Source organism: Haemorhous mexicanus, chromosome 11 (genome assembly GCF_027477595.1).
Source record: "Haemorhous mexicanus isolate bHaeMex1 chromosome 11, bHaeMex1.pri, whole genome shotgun sequence".
NCBI classification, from domain to species: Eukaryota; Metazoa; Chordata; class Aves; order Passeriformes; family Fringillidae; genus Haemorhous; species Haemorhous mexicanus.
The window spans coordinates 24,022,177-24,040,111 of record NC_082351.1 but is presented as its reverse complement, the minus strand read 5'-3'; the positions used below and the strand labels follow the sequence as shown (position 1 = coordinate 24,040,111).

Sequence of the window (17,935 nt, the reverse complement as noted above, 5' to 3'; positions counted from 1 at the left end):
TCAAACCCCATTACCAAGACAACACGAGAGGGGGCTGCCCTGTGTTGCTCCCTGTGTTCTCCCAGCTTGGTCAACAGAGCCCTCAGCCCCTGGGGCTGTAAATCACTACTTCCCATGCTGTAAAGCATTGATGGCCACATTAGTTCAGCCTGATTTCCATCAGCACGGGGCCCAGGGCACGCCAGCCAGAGCTGTGCAGACCCCACAGCTTCCAAGCATTCTTGGGTACCAGCAGAACCAGGCAGGTTGTCCCTAACACGGCCTCTCCCTGCAGAACCTCAACGTCTCCTTCCAAGGCTGTGGGATGGACTCCCTGAGTGTCAGAGCCATGGACACAGACACACTGAGTCAAGTGAAAGAGAAAATTCTGGAGGCCTTCTGCAAGAATGTCCCCTACTCCCAGTGGCCAAGGGTGGAAGACGTTGACCTTGGTAAGGACCAGGTGCAGGGGACCAGCCACCCTCTGAAAACACCTGAAGCGCCTGAAGTTGTGCAGCAGCTGTTGGTGCCTGTCAGAGCAGTGGGTGGAGCAGCACGGACAGGAGGGCAGACATCAGGGCAGCCACTGTGTCCCAGACCCCCTGGCCCCTGCCTCCTTCGGGCTGGGGCTCACCTCTCCCCTCTCTGTGTTCAGAGTGGTTCGCCACCAGCACTGACAGCTACATCCTGCGGGACCTCGATGACACCTCGGTGGTGGAGGACGGCAGGAAGAAACTCAACACGCTGGCACATTACAAGGTAAAGCTAGACCCCTCAGGGGAGCCCTGCCTCCTCGGAGCCTGCCGGGCCTCCGGGGCGAGCCGTGGTTCCCCTCCAAAACGGGATCATCAGGAACAAGCAGAGAGGTTGCCATAGCTCCGTGAGAGCTTCCAGGGAATAGACATCTGCCCTGGCGAGAATCTCGTTAATATTGCAACACACAGAAACTAATTAACACTCTTCATGCAAAACAAGTTATTACTGACAACAGAAAGAGGGGGGGAAAAAGCTCTTATTCCCAAGGGCCACCAGCCTGGCTGATTAGTATCACTGTGCTCTTGATCCGCACTCCTGCTGAAATTGCAGCTACAACTGTCAGTGCCTGCTCTGAGAGCAGGGGCTGGGGATAACATTGAGGAGGTGAGGCCAAAAATATGAGGAAACATGGTGAATCGGGTTGTTTTCTTGACTGTTTTTCTGTTTAAAATTAAATGAAACCAGAAATACTTAACAATTTTCATATTCCCTGGTATGCCTGGAAGCGTAATCCTCCCTGGTGTGTAGCCGTGCCTGGAAAACAGAAGTGGAGCTGAGTGCTCACGGGCGTGGTTATCGGGGCAGCAGCCGTGCCGCTGGCACACGGCCCCGAGCGCAGCGGCTGCGCCAGCCCCACGGCTGCCACCACCCCCTTCTCCCCTTTGGGAATGGCAAACCAGCCCCTGCACAGCCAAACTCTCCTTCCTTTTCAAATTACCTGGTGGTGACATCCGAAAATGTACCTTAGATACACGTCTTTGCCCAATTCCCATCGGGTTTGAGAACCTCACTGTCTTGTAATTGCATTGAAAATTCCCTTTCCACATAATGGGGGATGGGGCAGGGCAGGTTCAGGGGGTGTTTGTGGCAGAACTATGATTGCACCAGCATCCCCCAGCTCCTGGGATGCCCACAGGTCTAGGGAGGCACTGATAAGGCCCCTGTCATCAATGTGTGCTCTTCCCTTCCTCCACAGATCCCTGAAGGGGCATCCCTGGCCATGAGTTTGACGGACAAGAAGGACACCACGCTGAGCAGAGGTAACATCTCACACCTCTTCCCTGCTGGTGATGACTGGGCAGGAATGGTTGCATTGCCAGAGGGTTGTCCCTGGCTGGGGATGCTGGAAGATGCTGCCAGCCCCCGTTCTGGGCGCCGTGGATGTGGTGGCTCTAAACATGTGCTATCCAATCTCCTCCCTCTGCCTCACTGGGTGGAGGGTGCTCTCCCAGCCCTCAAGGTGTTTGCACCTTCCATCTCACCCCCTCACTGGGAGTTGGCATGCAATCTGTGCTGACAGAGTGAGAAAAAGGAAGAATCTGAAATCACTTGGTTGAAAAAGTCCTCTCCCTCCCAGTTACATATATTCAGTCCCATATATTCAGTGCATTTCTAGGTTTCAGGCTGTGCAGAGTGAAAACAGACCGAGTGAGACAAAAATCCACATTAAACAAGGAATTTCAAACCCTGTTTCCAGGCTGCCTCCAGAGAGCCTGGCTCTCCAGGAGTCCTTTGCCTGCTGTGGCAAGGAGCTGCTCAGGACCGAGCTGCCCTGATGCTGTGGCTCGGAATAATCCTGGGAGTGTGGGGCACAGCGGGGCACAGCAGTGCAGGAGTGCCCCTGTGCTCACCCTGCTCTTGTGCCCTCTTGAGTCTCTCTTAAAACATCCCTTGTGACACCTCAGGTCCCCCTTAAAGTACCTCCTAGGATACTTTGTCACGAGCCTGATAATGCCATAAACAACCCCAAAACAAGGAGAAACGCTGAGATCTCTTGTGGTTGAGAACACCAGCTTGGTGTTTGGATTCTTGGGGTTCAGATGTCCCTTGACATGGAGGTCACCAGTACAGGTGGATTTCAGTTTGGGCCCCCCTGACTGAGCCACTGTGTCTCTCTTCTTTTTCACAGTGAAGGATTTGGACACTGAAAAGTACTTCCACTTGGTAAGTATCCCTCTCCTGGCTGCAGGGATGATGGCTGCATGTGGGGGCTGCAGATATTAACTTAAATTATGTCTGTGGGCTGTAGTGCCAGATGTGATGAACAAGCTGCATCAGGGCTCATTAGTTCTCTTCAGCAGGGTTCAAAGAGGCGCAGAAAGGTGATCTGTAGATAAGCTTTATCTGTAGATAAACTGAGGGACATGATAAAGAATTGCTGGGATGGCAGAGAAGTTGCTGTGTCCAGTCGAGCTGCTGGCAGCCACAGAGAGCTCAGGGGCGAGGTCAGAGCGTGGCACAGTGTCAGTGGAGGTGTCCTGACACCTCGGCTGTCACCTGCTGGGAGCTCCTGGCATCCCGCCTGCTTCCCGGGCTGAGCAGGTCCGTGGGCTCCTGCTGCTTCACCGTGCTGGAAGTGCCAAGTGCTAAATGCTGCTAAAAGCTGTTATGAAAAAAGGTGTCATGGACAACAACAATATTTTATAGCCTGCTTTGAGGCTTTTTTTCTCCGCAAGCATTTCCATGCTCAAGTAGAAGCACACATGCACACACACACATGCAGAGCAGGGAGGGAGAAGGGATGGGAAACCAACTGTTCACACGTGAAACAATGCCAAGATGGATGTCAGTTGCTTGCTTTGTCATTATAGAGAATAATTCACTGACCTAACCAGTGGAATATTCATTTTTGTTTTGAAAAAGCCAGCATTCCTACATACTTTTTCCAAATCCAAGCAAAGCTGGTTTCTGCAGAAGCCAAGTGCACTGCTGCTGGGAGCCCAAGGTGCAGCCCAGCCCGGGGGTCAAGCAGGCCAGCATGCAGAGGAAGATGGATGGGTTCATTTCCTTCATCTAGGGTGAGAGAAGCAATAAAGAGCACAGGAGAAACAAATGTCATAAAAAATTAGTGTTATGGATCACTTTTTAAAAGCCATATAAGGGTGTGTTTATAAAGCAGTAACTGCTTTTTAATTGAATTTTATATGCGGTTGAAATTCTATGCCTAAAGGAAAATGTAGTGGGACGCTTTCAGGGAAGAGTGCTCTGACCATGTGCTTTCTCTGGAACCAGGTTCTCCCAACTGACGAGTCTGTGGAACATAAGAAGTCCCACAGACAGAGCCATAGGAAGAAGGTTCTTCCAGAGATCTACCTGACACGGCTGCTTTCCACCAAGGTAGGAGCTGGGCTGCCCCTGTTCTTGGCAGGTGGGATTGTTTGTGGTCTGCAGGGAGAAGCCTGCTCCAGGGAAGGAGCACTGCAGGGCTGGTTGCTCCCCAAAGGCAGTGAGACTCCTCTCCTGGGTGGCTGGAGCATGTTTAGGAAGGCTGTCAGGCTCCTTGGGGTCCCTCCAGCTTCCCAGTGCATCCTTGCTGCTGTGTGATGCCCTGCATGATCTCCCTGCAATGGACTGGGGTCTGTGCAGACAAAATGGATTCTGGCTGCCTCAGGGCTTGAGATGCATAGCTGAGACCTGAGACCATCTCCCCAGAAGGAGATGCTGCTGGGACAGGAGATGGAGAGGCTCAGCTGTGGGAGCAAGAGAAATGTCTGTGTGATCTGAGGTCAGATCTGGCCCATCTTTAATCCCAGCATGGTGCCTCACTGATCAAAGATCACAGGGATGGCCAGCAGTCTCTGGGATGGCCAGCAGTCTCTGGTCTTCTCTGTCTGTGGTGAACAGACCAAGCACAGATGTGAGATCCCAGCAGTGAGAAAGAAAATCTCGATGCCAAAAGAAATTAACCCCAAATACAAATTTATTATATTACTATCCACAAACAAACTGTTCTCTCCCTGCTTCGGAGTCCCCTCTCTCTTCTGACTTATCCAGCTGGCAGCAAAGGGTTTCCCCTGGTGTGCAGCAGTCACAGCCCCTCTGCTGTTCTCCTGGGCTTGGGTGCTGCTGCTCTCCCCAGGGTCCACTGTGTCCTTGTCCTGCAGGGGACACTCCAGAAGTTCCTGGATGACTTGTTCAAAGCCATTCTCAGTATCCGAGACGATAAACCACCCGTGGCTGTGAAGTATTTCTTTGACTTCCTAGAGGAACAGGCAGAGAAGAGAGGGATCACAGACCCTGACACTCTGCACATCTGGAAGACCAACAGGTTTGGAAAAGGAAATCCTTCTTTTCTTCCTTCCATCTCTTGGGAGCAGCAGTTGCAAAACCCTTGTGTCCTGCACTAATCATTAGATTGCTAAAAGTAGAAGAGGGACTTGGAAAACAGGGAGGGTGGCAGAGAGGGCTGTGGAAGATGAAGCCAAACACAGGATAGGAGAGCTTTGAACAAATATGAAGTGAAGCCCAGGGAAACAGTGAGCTGAAAGAGAAGGCATGGGCAGACAAAGGGCCAAAAGAACTGGCACACACAAATAACGAAAGGAGAAATAGGATGATGGCAGACAGCAATGGTGTCAGCTGCAAACACTGGAGATCTGAGACAGAGTCCAAGACCATGTCAGGTCTTAAAATTGCCATGGAAATTTTAAAACCCACATATTTGGATCCTTTTCATTTGCTTTTCTGCCTTTTCAGCTCTTCAGTGGCACTTTTCCTGCTTAGGTCTGTAACCAGGCTGAGTCTCCAGGGCGGTCAGGGGACCCCGGGAGCAGGTACTGGGGACAGTGCTGGTGAGCACCACAGCAGTGGCACCAGATGCCGAGGTGCTGAGGGACATGAGCAGCAGGAATGGGGTGAAGGAGCTGAAGTGAAGGGGAAATAGTGCAGGAAAGAAGCCAGAGGATTTAAATGGAGAGAGCAGGGAGCTTGGAGAGAGTGTCGAGAGGCTCGGCAGATTGGAGACTGTGGAGTCAGGAACTGTTTCCAGCCCAATGTGTGAAAACTAAAACCAAATTTTACTGGGAAAGCAGGCATGCAGATACAGCCACTGGGCAACAGATTTGCCTACCCTTTACTACCTTCACTGGCCTGTAGAGCCAAGACTTACAGTGGTTTTCACCTCTCAGCTGCTGTGGAGGATAGGAAAGGTGAGCAATAGACTGAAGCTGTGTTGTGGACAGTGAATCACCAGTGAAGTAACTGGAGAAAATTATGAGAGAACAGAAAAAAAGACAGACGAAATGCATTTTGTGGGGCTCACTATCAGAACCAGATGATTGGGTTAGTGTCAGGAAAGAGGGAAAAGGAGGTGACACCATTGCTCCAAAGAGCAGCAAGTGGGGAAGCCTGACTCAACAGACCCACACAGGCAAAGCTGCTGGTGCCTCTCTGGGCCTGCAGCTGCTGGGAGCTGCCGAAGGAGCAGGAGCATGTGTGTGCCTAGAGAAGGCTGTGTGTGCCACGTCCTCCAGCCTGAAAAAATGTCTGGAGGGTGAAGGTGTGTCCCTGCCCCTATGTCAAGGTAGGGGTCTGTACCAGGGGTGATTAAATGGCAGAACCCATCTCCTCAGCTTTCCTCTCTACTATTCCCTTTCTATCACCATCTTTCCTGCATTTCTGCCCCTCTTCCTCTGGTACACAAAAATTCATCTCGTGTGTGTCCCCGGATCCTTCCCTTTGCAGCCTACCACTGAGGTTTTGGGTCAACATCCTGAAAAACCCCCAGTTTGTGTTCGACATTGACAAGACAGACCACATCGATGCCTGTCTGTCTGTGATCGCCCAGGCCTTCATCGACGCCTGCTCGCTCTCCGACCTGCAGCTGGGCAAGGTACCTCCAGCGAGGGCTCCTGCTCAGGCAGCCGTGGGCCTGGCCCGGGCTGGGGGCACCAGCCCACAGTGGCCGTGTGCAGCGTGGGGCTGGGCTGGGCTCAGCACAGCGCTGGGGGAGCTGAGCCTGCTCCAAGCAAGCACAAGGCTGCAGGAGCCAGGTCCATCTCCCGCCCTCGGGCCCCACGCACAGTCCCGCAGGGCTGGCTGGCAGGAAGACATCCTGTGTGCGTATTCTCTTTTCTCCCACTGCCTTGGCTGAGCACAGTGCTGACATTGGAAACTTCCTGACATTAAAAAGTTTTATTAAGAAATGCTGTAAGTCACCCCCACTGCCCCCCCACCCCAGAGGCTGGTGGTGACAGCGTGTGACTTGGGGGACACCCTGCAGTGAGGGGGTGGGCGCTACACCCCCAGCCCCAGAGCTGCAGGAAGCCTTTGTTGGGAGAGGTTAATGCTGGAGGAAGATCTAATGAGTGCTTGATTTTTTGTTTGTTTGGGTTTTGGTCTTTTTTTTTGCATGTGTTACGAAACACCTACAATTTGTCCTTGTCAAGTGGCAGATGAGGGGAAGAGGGGTCAGCTGGAGTCAGACAGCAGATGGAAACACTCCTCTGGAATACAATAGTATAAGTGAATGAATTGTTGAGTAATGTGGGAAGAATAAATCCTCAGCATAAAAATGAGTTTGCATGTACACGCAGTGTATAACTGAGCATTTTCTGGACTGGATTCTTCCCTTGGTTTCAGCACGTTGCTCTTGATACTGCAAATGTGAGAGCAGACTCAGTCCATACATCAACAGCACACAAGCAGTTAAGAAACCAGTGCCCATCTCTTCATCATAGAGACAAATCAGGCACAAACTAAAAAATAACTTAGAAAAGAGGCAGCATAGTTTTCCTTCATGTTTCCAAGGAAAAAAAATAATGTTGTGAGCAGGCTCTCTGTAAGTTGGCCATTGTCTCACAATGCCTTGTCACTGGGTTTGAAAATAAACTGCTGTGGGATCTGGTGCCCGTTTCCTGTTTCCTCTGCAGTATTAGCCAAGCTACAGATTGCAGCAGCAGATTGGAGCCACCCTGGGCTCCCCTATTCCTGCCTGACAGAGCCAAGTATGCTGCCTGTGGGCAGAACCCACCACTCCCTGCCATCAGCAGGTCCCCTCCCCTCTCCACCTGTCAGAGCTCTGGGGAGCAGTCCCACACACCAGTGTCGGGGTGGCAGGACAGGACGTGGTGATCTCACTCCCTTTGGTGTCCCCAGGCCTGGGACCATTCCCCTTGGGGATGCAACACGAGGCTCATCAGCCAAGTTCATTCCTGGGGTAATGAAATCAGGAGGGCAGGATTGCCTTGAGGTTAAAATTATTCATGCTGTATTTGCAAGGACGGCAGCAGGGTTGTGCCTCCACTGGTACAACCCAGTTGTGTGGCTGGGAGGTTAAGGCTGCTGTCTCCAAGCTGACATTAATCAAGAGAATTCAGTATTCTCTGTTAATTACTTTACGTGCAATCAATTTAGGCCAGGCAGACTGGATTAGCCAATGCAAAATAAATCAAAGCTACATGAAAAATCCAAAAGCAGCATTTCAGCTGACAAAGTTCAACTTGTAAGATTGATTTAAGCTAAAGAACAAAGCTATGTGGCTGCTCAAGAAACCCCAGCAGAAGACATGCAGAAGCCCTTCCCTTGCTGCCAATTTCCACACACAGCAGCACAGAGCCCAGGTGTTTGATCTGGCACAGGTGTGCTACCTCACCTGCAGAGCATCCCCCCAGCAGTAAGCCACCCTGCCTGACCCCGGGCGTGCTTTTAGCCTTCACTTGGTGCAAATTAAAACACACATCCATCACCTCTTCTCCGGCATTGAGCTGATGGATGTTCAGCTCATGCAAGGGCAGCAGGATGGGGCTGTGTCTCCACAGGCACATGGTGCCCGTCCACAGATCCCTGATGTGTCTGAGCTGCTCCGTGCCTCAGTGCTGGCCAGCACCGCAGTCCTCTCCGGTGGCAGCTGGGACCAAAGGCAAAGCTGTTCCCTGCACCCAGCTGTAGCTGAGGTCCCTGTCTGGTGTCAGTGCTTTGGTCTGGAAACAGGGTAAGGTTTTCAGCTGGGAGCAACCCAGTGCCTGAGTTCTGTGTCTCACCCTCACTCCAGGACTCCCCGACCAACAAATTGCTGTATGCCAAGGAGATCCCGGAGTACCGGAAGATAGTGCAGAGGTACTACAAGCAAATCCACGACATGCCCCCTCTGAGTGAGCAGGAGATGAACGCCCACCTCGCCGAGGAGTCACGGGTACGCGGGTGGAGAGGATGGGGTTGAGTCTGCAGGCTCAGTGTCCTGCTGGAGCCTGGCAACAGCAGGGAATGCACATAGGCTACAATCAGCTACTGCTTAGATGCTGGAAGGAGCACACAAGAAAGGATATTTTGCCTGAAACTTCCACACACAAACTTCATCTGACCTAATTCCAAGCATCTTCAATTACTGCCAGAACTGCAGTAAACACCCATGAGTTTGCTTGAGCCTAACTAGCTCTGGCACCACTGGGAATTGAGAGCAAAACTCAGTGCCAAAAAGCCAGGAAGTCTGGATAAGGATTTTTGCAGTCCCACAGCCACCCAGCCAGCTGGCTCCCAGGCACAACTGCCAGGGACAGCCCTGAGTCCCAGGCAGCCAGCCCTGGTACCAGCCTCAAGAGCTGGCAGCCACATTCCAGATCAGAGTCCTGCCAGCGATGCACCACAGGTTCCTCAAAATCAAACCTTCTCACCAGGGTGTTTTAGCTTTGGGCACCAAGCAGGATTTTTCTGTTGATATTCTGCAGCACAGCTGGTGCACTGTCCCCTCCTGTGAAATGGCTTTGGGCACAGAGGGATATGCAGTGTGCTGCCCAGCGTGGGTATTTACAGCTTGCTTTGAAAAGACCAAAACCCATCCTGATGCAAGCAAATGCACCTTCCTTAAAAATCCAGCTGTACCAATGTGACCATAAAGTCAGTTTTTACCATAGTCAGTGCCTGCTGGCTGGGCTGGAACTCACGAGCTCCATCCTGCTAATATGGTCCCCTCTCTTTTTTGTCTTTATAAAGAAATACCGAAATGAGTTCAACACCAACGTCGCCATGGCTGAGATATACAAATACGCCAAGAGATACCGCTCCCAGGTGAGTGGGGATTACAGCACAGGGGCTCAGGCCTGCCTGGGAAGGGAGGAACCATCGCTGCAGCAACCCCACAGGCAGACACCTGCATCCAGTCCCACAGAGCAGGATTGTTGGGGTGTGCATAATTGCAGTACATATGTAATAGATGCAGATGCACCTACTCTCTGTACCTTGGCTGGCAACTTCTTGGAAGAGAAGGCTGGCTATTCCCAGCTGATCTTAATGGCATTTGGCTGGGCTGAAGAAGGGCTGCCAGATGTATAGACCCTTTCAGGAGGGCAAAACATGCAGATAAGGTCCACCCCAAAATTAACTTGCACCCCACCCCATTGAGCCAGTGAGCCTGGCTGGCTCCTACCCCCCTGCAACCTCGGGCTGGTGCTGTACCCTCAGCTCTAGTACAGCAGTGCACTTTTGAAACGTATCACTGCACTGCTCGTGCTGACCAGGGACCCTAGGAGAGCAGGGGTGTGAGCACAGGGGCTGTGGGGTTGGGTGGGCTCTCGCCTTTGGAGCTCTGGCTGGAATTTGGGCTCCATAGGTCTGGTGGGGTGAGCTGGGCTGGCAGGTGGGCACCCCACACTGCCTCAGCACCCTGCCTGCCTGTGTCTCCCACAGATCGTGGCCGCCCTGGACGCAAACCCCACGACAAAGCGCACCCAGCTCCAGCACAAATTTGAGCAAGTGATTGCTCTCATGGAGGACAACATCTATGAGTCCTGCAGTGAAGCCTAGGCTGGCTGCAGCCCTAGAAGTGACCTTTCTTGCAGCACAGTGCCGCAAGGGACCCTGCCTTCAGCCGCAGGCACACCTTGGTCATACTCAAACCAGCCTTGTGGAGGGGGTGGGCCTGGCCATGGCCACAAGTTTGCCTCACTTCACAGGAAACCACAAGACACCCTTCCGAGCAGCTAAAACTCTTCTGGTCTGGACTGTGGCACCCATAATTTATTTGCTCTTGCCAGCCAGAAATGGAGTCATGATGCTTGTGGCAGGCTCAGTTCACCACTTTCCCCTTGGTCAGCAGCCAAGCCGTCAGCACTCTGTGCATCCCTGTGCGTGGTTCCTCAGGACGGGGCTGCAGAGGCTGGAACAACAGACACAAAGCAGAAGGGTCACCTCAGGGACTAATGACCACACACAGCAAAGACCATCATAGCCTGAGCTCCCACTCCATCCCTCCAACATCCTTGTTTTTCCAACATCAGGGACTCTTATCAGCTGTTCACTATCTGCTGCATTCTGTGTATATTTGTGCCTTTTAATTTTTGTACTGTATGTGTAAACATAACCACTCCTCCATCTGAGACTCGGACAACACAGGGAACTCGAGGCTGAGACTAAGCAGTGGCTTCCCAAGCAGCTAAGGCAAGGTGAAAGCACTTTATCCCTAGTGGAGACAGCTGTTTGGGAGCTGCAGGGAGCCCAGTGTGTGCTAGCACGGGACGGGCTGTTCCCCTTTCCTGGCTCATGTGTGCTGGGGTGCAGGGGGAGGTGAGCTCTGCACAGCCCCCAGCTGGGGAAGGAGCTGGCCCTGAGTCCTGCCACGCTGGCCCCACACGTGCCCATGGCCCTGCAGCCCCTGTAACACCGTGTGTGCCCGTGCCAGGGGCCTGCTGACAGCCCTGGACGGCGGCCTCAGGCCACACGCAGGGCAAACACCAGAGAGCGTTGTCTCTGCCTCTCCCTGGGACCATCTCCAAACACGAGGCCAGTCCTGCAGAGGTGTCTCCTAAAGCAGCTTATTCCGCTTGCTTTGGGCCAACCCTGTGGCTGGCACCTGAGAGCAGCCAGGACAGTGGGGCTGGGCTGCATGGCCAGCCTGCTGTCAGCCCTCACGGGCAGAGGGGCTGGGCCCAGCTGCTGCCAGCCCGGCAGGGACACGGGCCAGCAGAGCATCTCCAGCACCCAGAGCTGCAGACTAAGCAGAGCGTGTCCCAGCTCAGGCTGGGGGCACTGAGAGGCTCCCAGTGGCAGACAAACGGAGCTTGCCCGAGACTAGACACCCCAGTGCCACCCTACCAATCCAGCCTGGTGGCTGTTGTCCCTCCTGCAGCCCGGGGAGCTGTGTCCAGTGCCACACAGCACCCGGCGAGGCTGGACGTGTTCAAACCAGCATTCCTGCTCGGGCAAAGGCTCCTGCCCAAGGCTGACCACCACAGCCACCACCCCAACTGCCACACAGGAAAAAAACCACAGTCACTACCTCACTGCAGGAGGGTGTAAGGGAGCCTCTGGTAGTCATCCAGCTGGCTAGGATGCATTCTGGCACTGGATGACTTTGTCCACCAAAACTCCTGGGTGATTAACTGCCATGGACAGCTGGTCTCCATTCCATCATTTCCAGTAATGCCACATCTGTCAGAAACCAGAACATCAGAGTTGTGTATGTGTACATAGATATCTATTTTAAAACAAACAGTAGACTTTATCCAGTATGATAAAAGGTGGGGAGGGAGGGGAGGGAAAGGGGAAGAACACAGGTTTTTTTAAAGAGAACTACAGAAAAAGTACTTACACTGTGGAGGTCTCAATGTCTTTGCTGAGGATGTGGCTTCAGAATAGAAACTCTAAGAATGTAGCTGGGCTACATTTTATTTTGAAAGTGATTTCACAAAAATTTCTTGATGTTTTTGTCTCTTAGAAACTGTGAATAGCTGCCAGAGACGTAGGCAGGCCCAGCGCAAGAAAGGCCAGGGTGAGAAGGACCAAGGTAGCAGAGAATGTTGAGTTTGGCTGGAGGCAGGGAAAGGGCCATGGAGCTATAGCCCCATGTTGTTTATTACAGGGAAAGAATACAGGTGAGCCAAGAGTAAGTAGAGTTTGCCTCCAGGTGCTGTGGCTGGGCCATGTATTGGGGCTATTGTTTTATTATTTAATTATTTTCCAGAGGAAAAAAAAAAAAAAGGAAAAAAAAGAATAAAAAGTAGTCGCTACAACCATTTAAAGAAACAACTTTAGCAGAGGGTTTATAGTGTTGCCTTGAACCTCCAAGCCCTTTGTAAGATGTTTTTAAACTTTGGCACGTGTTGTGGGTGTAGTGCCCTTACCTGCTGTGTAGTGGAAGTGGCAGACTCCTGGCAAAGCCTATCTTTGTAATAAAACAAGGTGCTGAACCTGTGGAGTGCAGTTCATGCCAAGGACACAGGGAGGACACACGTGGATGACACCTGCACAGACAAGTTTTGCACATGCAAGACACACCATGTGTGGGGTCAGCAGCCCAGTGGGAACAGGTTTGTACCCCTCACACACACCACTCCCACAGCCATTGCCCCAGCTCCTTCCTGGACCAGGCACGGGAGGGGACAATCAGCATGAGGACAGCAGCACCTGAACTGCCCAGTGCACATGAAGATCAGTATCCCCACAGAAGCAGCTGCTGCCAGGCACCCTCACCTCTCTCAGGCACCTCTCTGCGCCAGACTTGAGCCTGCAGCTTCAGCACCCCAACACCAGCTGTGGCCCAGGGCCTTTAATAACTGTGGCATTGCTAAATCTTCCCCCTGCCCCAGTAAAAGCTGTGCTTTCCACACACCAGAGGGATTTTCTTCCTCCACTAGGAAGTTGATTCTTTGCAAAGCTAAATCCAGCCATTAAATTATTTGGCCTCTCTCACAGCAAGGGAGCTTTGCATTTCACACCTGGTGGCTGGTGAGAGGGAGGACAGTCCCTGCCTGGCGCTGCTGGGGACACTGCCACACGGCTGAGTGGTGCTCTGTGAGCCACCCCATCTGAGAATCCAGTGAACTCTGCTCAGTTACTGCTGCCACATTCCCCACCCTGTCCCTGGGGGGACACGAGTTCCAGCTCCATTAAAGACAGATCAACACAGCCAAGACTGAAGTTTAAGGGAAGTTAGTTTGCTCAGCTCTTGCTTAAGCCCCAAAGCAAGGCCGGGAGCCTTGGAGGGCAATGGCAAGGCCAGTTGCAGATTAATAAAATCCTCTTTAGAAAGAGTTTTACTTCCACTTATTTTCTCCCACCCAGGAGGACTGTAACCCTTTACATGATCAGCATGACCTTCAGAAGGGCTCGGCTCTGGGCAGAGCAAGAGAAATTCAGGCAATTGAAGCTATTAAATGGAAGAGTGATACACCAACCCACAGGAGCTCACAAGACAAGTTTGTAGGTGGGAACTGTGCCAAGGACTGTAATAAGAGCATGAGCTGCACTGGAGCCCACAGTAGCACCCCAAACTTGATTTTTGAGCCCTAAGACACCTCTGTCTTCCTCTTACTGTAGTTAAAGCACAGGCTGCTTCACCTCTCCTGGGAGACACTTGCCCATGGCATGCACCCAGACCTGCCACCCTGGTGCTCCTGTAATCCCAGCTCATCCAGGCATTACCACAAGGGCAGCCAGGACAACAGAGGGCTGGACACCTCACACAGCCTGTGGGCACCATGGCTCCACAGCAGCACTGGCCAAGCCTGAGCTTCTCTGCTCCTGGGGATGTCACCATTCTGTGTCCCATGGGTCTCAGGTCCCTGCCCACTACCTGGCACACTGTCAGCCTGCACACACACACAGCCCCCGAGCGCAGCAGCCCTTGGCACCACAGCTGGGGACACATGGGGACAGAGAGAACCTCTCCATGGAGACAGGCAGCAAGGTAGCTGCCTGCAGCATCAGCTTACCACCATGCCGAGCAGGTTGAGGACAGGGCTGAGGGATTTTGGCACTGAGAGATGGAACTCAGGGACAGGGTCACAACAGTCATGCCGCTCCATGAGGCAAGTAAAGAACCTTTATTAGGATGAGGTGAATGCAGAATTAAAACCTGGCCTAGGGACTGAAACCAGCACAGACCCCAAGGGCCTGGGTCCAACTGAGGTAGGGCTAACTCCCTATGGAGCCTTTCTGTCTGCTGCCAGGGGGGCTGCCTTCTTCATCCTAGCCTTCCCCTGCCCAGCTCTTGCAGTCACACGGGGTTTCTTTGCCTTGTCTTGACCTCCCTGTGCCTTGGGGGCATCCTGCCGTGCCCCCTTGGGCACCTTCCCCTTGCTCTTTCCCCTGGGGGCCTTTGCCCCAGCACTATCAGAGCTGTCGCTGTCGCTCCCTCCCGCCTTCTCAGCAGCCCGAGCTGTGCTGGGTCCTGAGCGTCCTTTTTGGGGGGCCTGGCGGTGGCCAGCAGCCTGTGGGGGCCCTGAAGGCCCCGGGCCACGAGCCTGGGGCTGGTCAGCAGCTTGGGGATGCTTCGCTCTATTGCTCCTGGGCTTCTCTGCTGCTTGTGGCTGGGCCTGGAGGGAAGAGAGGAGAGCGCCTCAGGGTGCTGCTATGCCACGAGCCAGCCCACCCCGCCGCTGGCCCCAGCTCACCTTCACGGGCTTCACCTTGGGCTGCTGCTTGGCGGCACCTGGGGAGGAGGGGCAGCAGATGAGTCCGGGGGCGGCCAGGCAGTGCCAGCTCATTCACAGCACCCACAGCCCTTTACCTCCGGGTTGTGCTCCTGCCACGGGGGCCTGGGGGTCCTTGGTGCTCACTTTTTGTCCTGGCTTTGGGGCCTGGCCTCTGTCAGGAGCTGCCTGGCCCAGCTGCTGCTTGTGCCCTGGTTTCTTGTGCGCTAACTGGAGGTGAGAGAGGGGTGTCAGCAGGGCCAGCCAGCACCTGTCCCCAGCCCCGTGGCTCCAGCATCCTCGCTCACCTTGAAGGTGCCAGTGGCCCCCACAGCAGTCGACCTGTGGGGCCGCACCAGGTCCCCGCAGCTCAGCCCCTTGCTCAGCGCCTGCTTCAGCAGATACTTGAGGCGGATGGGGTCCACACTGGGGTACTTGTTCAGGATAAAACGCTTGATGGCAACGACAGAGGCGCCCTTCTTCTCATCATGGGCCCGCAGTGCCTCCTTGACCATCTGCAGGGTTGGAGGGTGCGGGGCCTGGCAGCGCGGGGCGATGCCGGCGGCCTTGGCTGCTGGAACAGGGACTGTTTGGGACTGAAGCCTGGTCCCGAGGCACTCACACCCCCAGCAGCCTCAAAGCCCCCAGAAGCCAAGGTGCCACAGCCCTGCTCATCCCTGCAGCCCTCCCAGGGAGCACAACCACCCTAGCCCAGAGCATGAGCCAAACTCCAGCTCTGAGGGACCCCACAGCACTTGCTGACCCCTTACCCAGCTGAGGCTCCATGGCAGCTCACAAATCCAGGCAGTCACAGGCAACTCTACCCACAGCAGCACAAACCCTACTGCCATACCCAGCTCACCTCCATCCAATTTATCTGATGACCAGCCTGGCTGCAGGTGCTGGTTGGCAGCTGCTAATTGCTGTGGTCAAAGCCTTGGTCTGGAAGCTGAAGGGCCTTTGCCAAAGCTTTGGGAGGGGCTGGAGGGAGAAGGATGAGCGATGGGCGAGTGCCCTGAACAGGCAGACAAAAGGTGTCTACCTGCTGCAAGGTGGGTGTTGGGGTGCTGGGATTGCAGCTTGCTGACAACACTTGCTGTGGGGTGCACAGGGAACCAGCCCAGAGCATGGGGCCCACACAGACCCATTGCCAGTGTGAAGGTGGGATGTGCTGTCTCCCTTACCAAGTATGGCCTCACTAGGAAATGGGACTCTGAAAATGGCGTGGGGAGATTTCACAAGTGAGAGGAGGAAAATAAAGAGCTGCTTGGTTAGCCAGCAGAGGCAGGAGGAGCAACTCTCACCCAGCATCCCCAGATGTCACAAGCAGGATAACAATTTGCCCCCACCCACTGAATCCCATGTTCAGGGGAGAGCATTCCCAGCCTTGGACACAGGCAGCCACGTCACTTCCATGACCCCTCCATGCAGTGAGGAGAACCTGAGTAAAACACCAATGGCTCTTTGGTGTAGAAACAGTCCCCACTGTTTCCCCACCCAGTCTGGTGTAGAAACAATCCCCACTGCAAATGTCCCCGTGGCGGGGGCCTCCCACTTCACGCAGGACTCGCAGGGGTTTTGTGTGCATTGTCTGTTGTAAACGTGGGGAAGTTGTAAAGTGGGATTACATGATGGCAGGACTGGCTCTTGGCCATCTCAGCAGACCACAGCAATGGACCTGAAAAGCACTGCCCATGGAGACCTTTGTCAAGGTCTGCACCCACGTCTTGAGCCCAGGGCCAGATCCTGGCTGAGGTGCCAGGAGGAGCCAGGTCTGGAGCAAGGAGCTGGGAGATAGACCCATTGCCTGGAGCCCCACATGCCCTCCTCCTCCCCAGACCAGCACCAGCCTGTTTATCCCTCCATTTCTGAATTCCCAGGAAGGGGACAGTGAGCTGCTGGTGCTGGCACCACAGAAGGTTTGGCTGCATTTCCTCAACCTGGATCCATCCATCACCTCTCTGGTAGCTCTGTGATGCCTCTGGCACCTGGCTGAACTGGCAGGAGGGTCCCAAACCCTTGTTGCCCCTAGCACTACCAGCAGCAGCCAGGTGTCACAGTGTGGGGACAGCCTGTGGGCTTGGGGCCAGGCCTTGGGGCCAGCCTGGCTTGTGCCAGGGCTGGTCCTCCACGGCAGGAGAACCACAGTGCCAGGCATCACCACACTCCTGTGAAGCACAGCCTCACTGACAGCAAATAAACACTGAATCCTTCCTCCTCTTCCCTCCAAAACCACCTCCCAGATTTGAAGAGCATGAATCAGACATCAGCCTAAACACTGAATTATTCATAAAACTCTAATCTTTAGATTTCACTGAATATGCAGAAGTATCGATAAAAAAAATAATGAGAGAATTGTACTTGCAAATTGCTCTTTATTAAGGGTTTAACTTGCATGGGCTCTATACATTCCCTATTAGTCCTTGCAAAGCTGCATAGGATTAGAAATCAGAGAGGATAATAATGTACAAAAATAGTTTCAAATGTTGATAACACTGAACAGTGAGAAAAACATCCTATTTGTATAACTGAACTAAAAATAAAAATGAAGAACACCGCTACAATTGCAATATGCCATCTTGTAGTGCTTGGAACATATGTCGGCATGGCTGAGCCATATGCTGCTGGGTCCTGCCTGCTGCGGCAGGGAGGGAGATCAGCCCTGGCCCCGCAGGCCTAGCAGCACCAGAGCCACCCAAACCTCCTGCTGGGCCGAGGCCAGACTGACCACAGCCAAAGTGGGGAGGGCGGCCGGCAGGCTTGTTGGGGGCTTGGCCCAAGGGGTCCAAAGATGCCTAAGGAAGAGAGGTAGGACTGCAGGGAAGGGGTGCTGGGGGACATGGAGCAGAGCTGCTGCTGCTGCTGCTGAGGCTGCAAACACCATCCGTGTGCTGCTGCACCAGTGCTGGAGGACTGAGCACTGAGCTGTCCCAGAGAGCTGTGGCCGCACACGGCTGTGCCATGCGGGCAGGGCCCTCTGTGCCACCTGCCTGCCAGGCAGGACCCGGGCTCTGCTATCTGTCCCATCCCCCTGGAGGAATCACAGTATCCCCCAGGACTTCTGGCAGATGGGACAG

The 17,935-nt window shown here is 53.8% G+C and overlaps 2 protein-coding genes across 3 annotated transcripts in view; one reads left to right on the top strand and one right to left on the bottom strand.

Annotated features, from left to right (window-relative positions):
* The window catches only part of PLXND1 (plexin D1), a 68,473-nt gene extending 55,838 nt beyond the window's left edge, over nt 1-12,635 (top strand). For both annotated transcript variants that reach the window (XM_059856898.1, XM_059856897.1), the window contains exons 27-36: nt 275-431; nt 635-738; nt 1,712-1,775; nt 2,645-2,679; nt 3,748-3,852; nt 4,620-4,783; nt 6,199-6,346; nt 8,507-8,647; nt 9,445-9,519; nt 10,138-12,635. In XM_059856898.1, the coding sequence (XP_059712881.1) occupies nt 275-431; nt 635-738; nt 1,712-1,775; nt 2,645-2,679; nt 3,748-3,852; nt 4,620-4,783; nt 6,199-6,346; nt 8,507-8,647; nt 9,445-9,519; nt 10,138-10,254 (1,110 nt within the window). In that variant the 3' untranslated portion in view covers nt 10,255-12,635. The remainder of the gene's footprint in view (nt 1-274; nt 432-634; nt 739-1,711; nt 1,776-2,644; nt 2,680-3,747; nt 3,853-4,619; nt 4,784-6,198; nt 6,347-8,506; nt 8,648-9,444; nt 9,520-10,137) is intronic.
* Nucleotides 12,636-14,369: 1,734 nt separating this feature from the next.
* LOC132332072 (histone H1.8) lies at nt 14,370-15,644 on the bottom strand. The gene is made up of 5 exons (XM_059856002.1): nt 15,629-15,644; nt 15,167-15,444; nt 14,957-15,089; nt 14,841-14,878; nt 14,370-14,762 (listed from the first exon to the last, which is right to left on the bottom strand). Exons 1-5 carry the CDS (start codon nt 15,642-15,644, stop codon nt 14,370-14,372), a joined length of 858 nt encoding a protein of 285 aa, XP_059711985.1.
* Nucleotides 15,645-17,935: the final 2,291 nt, after the last annotated feature.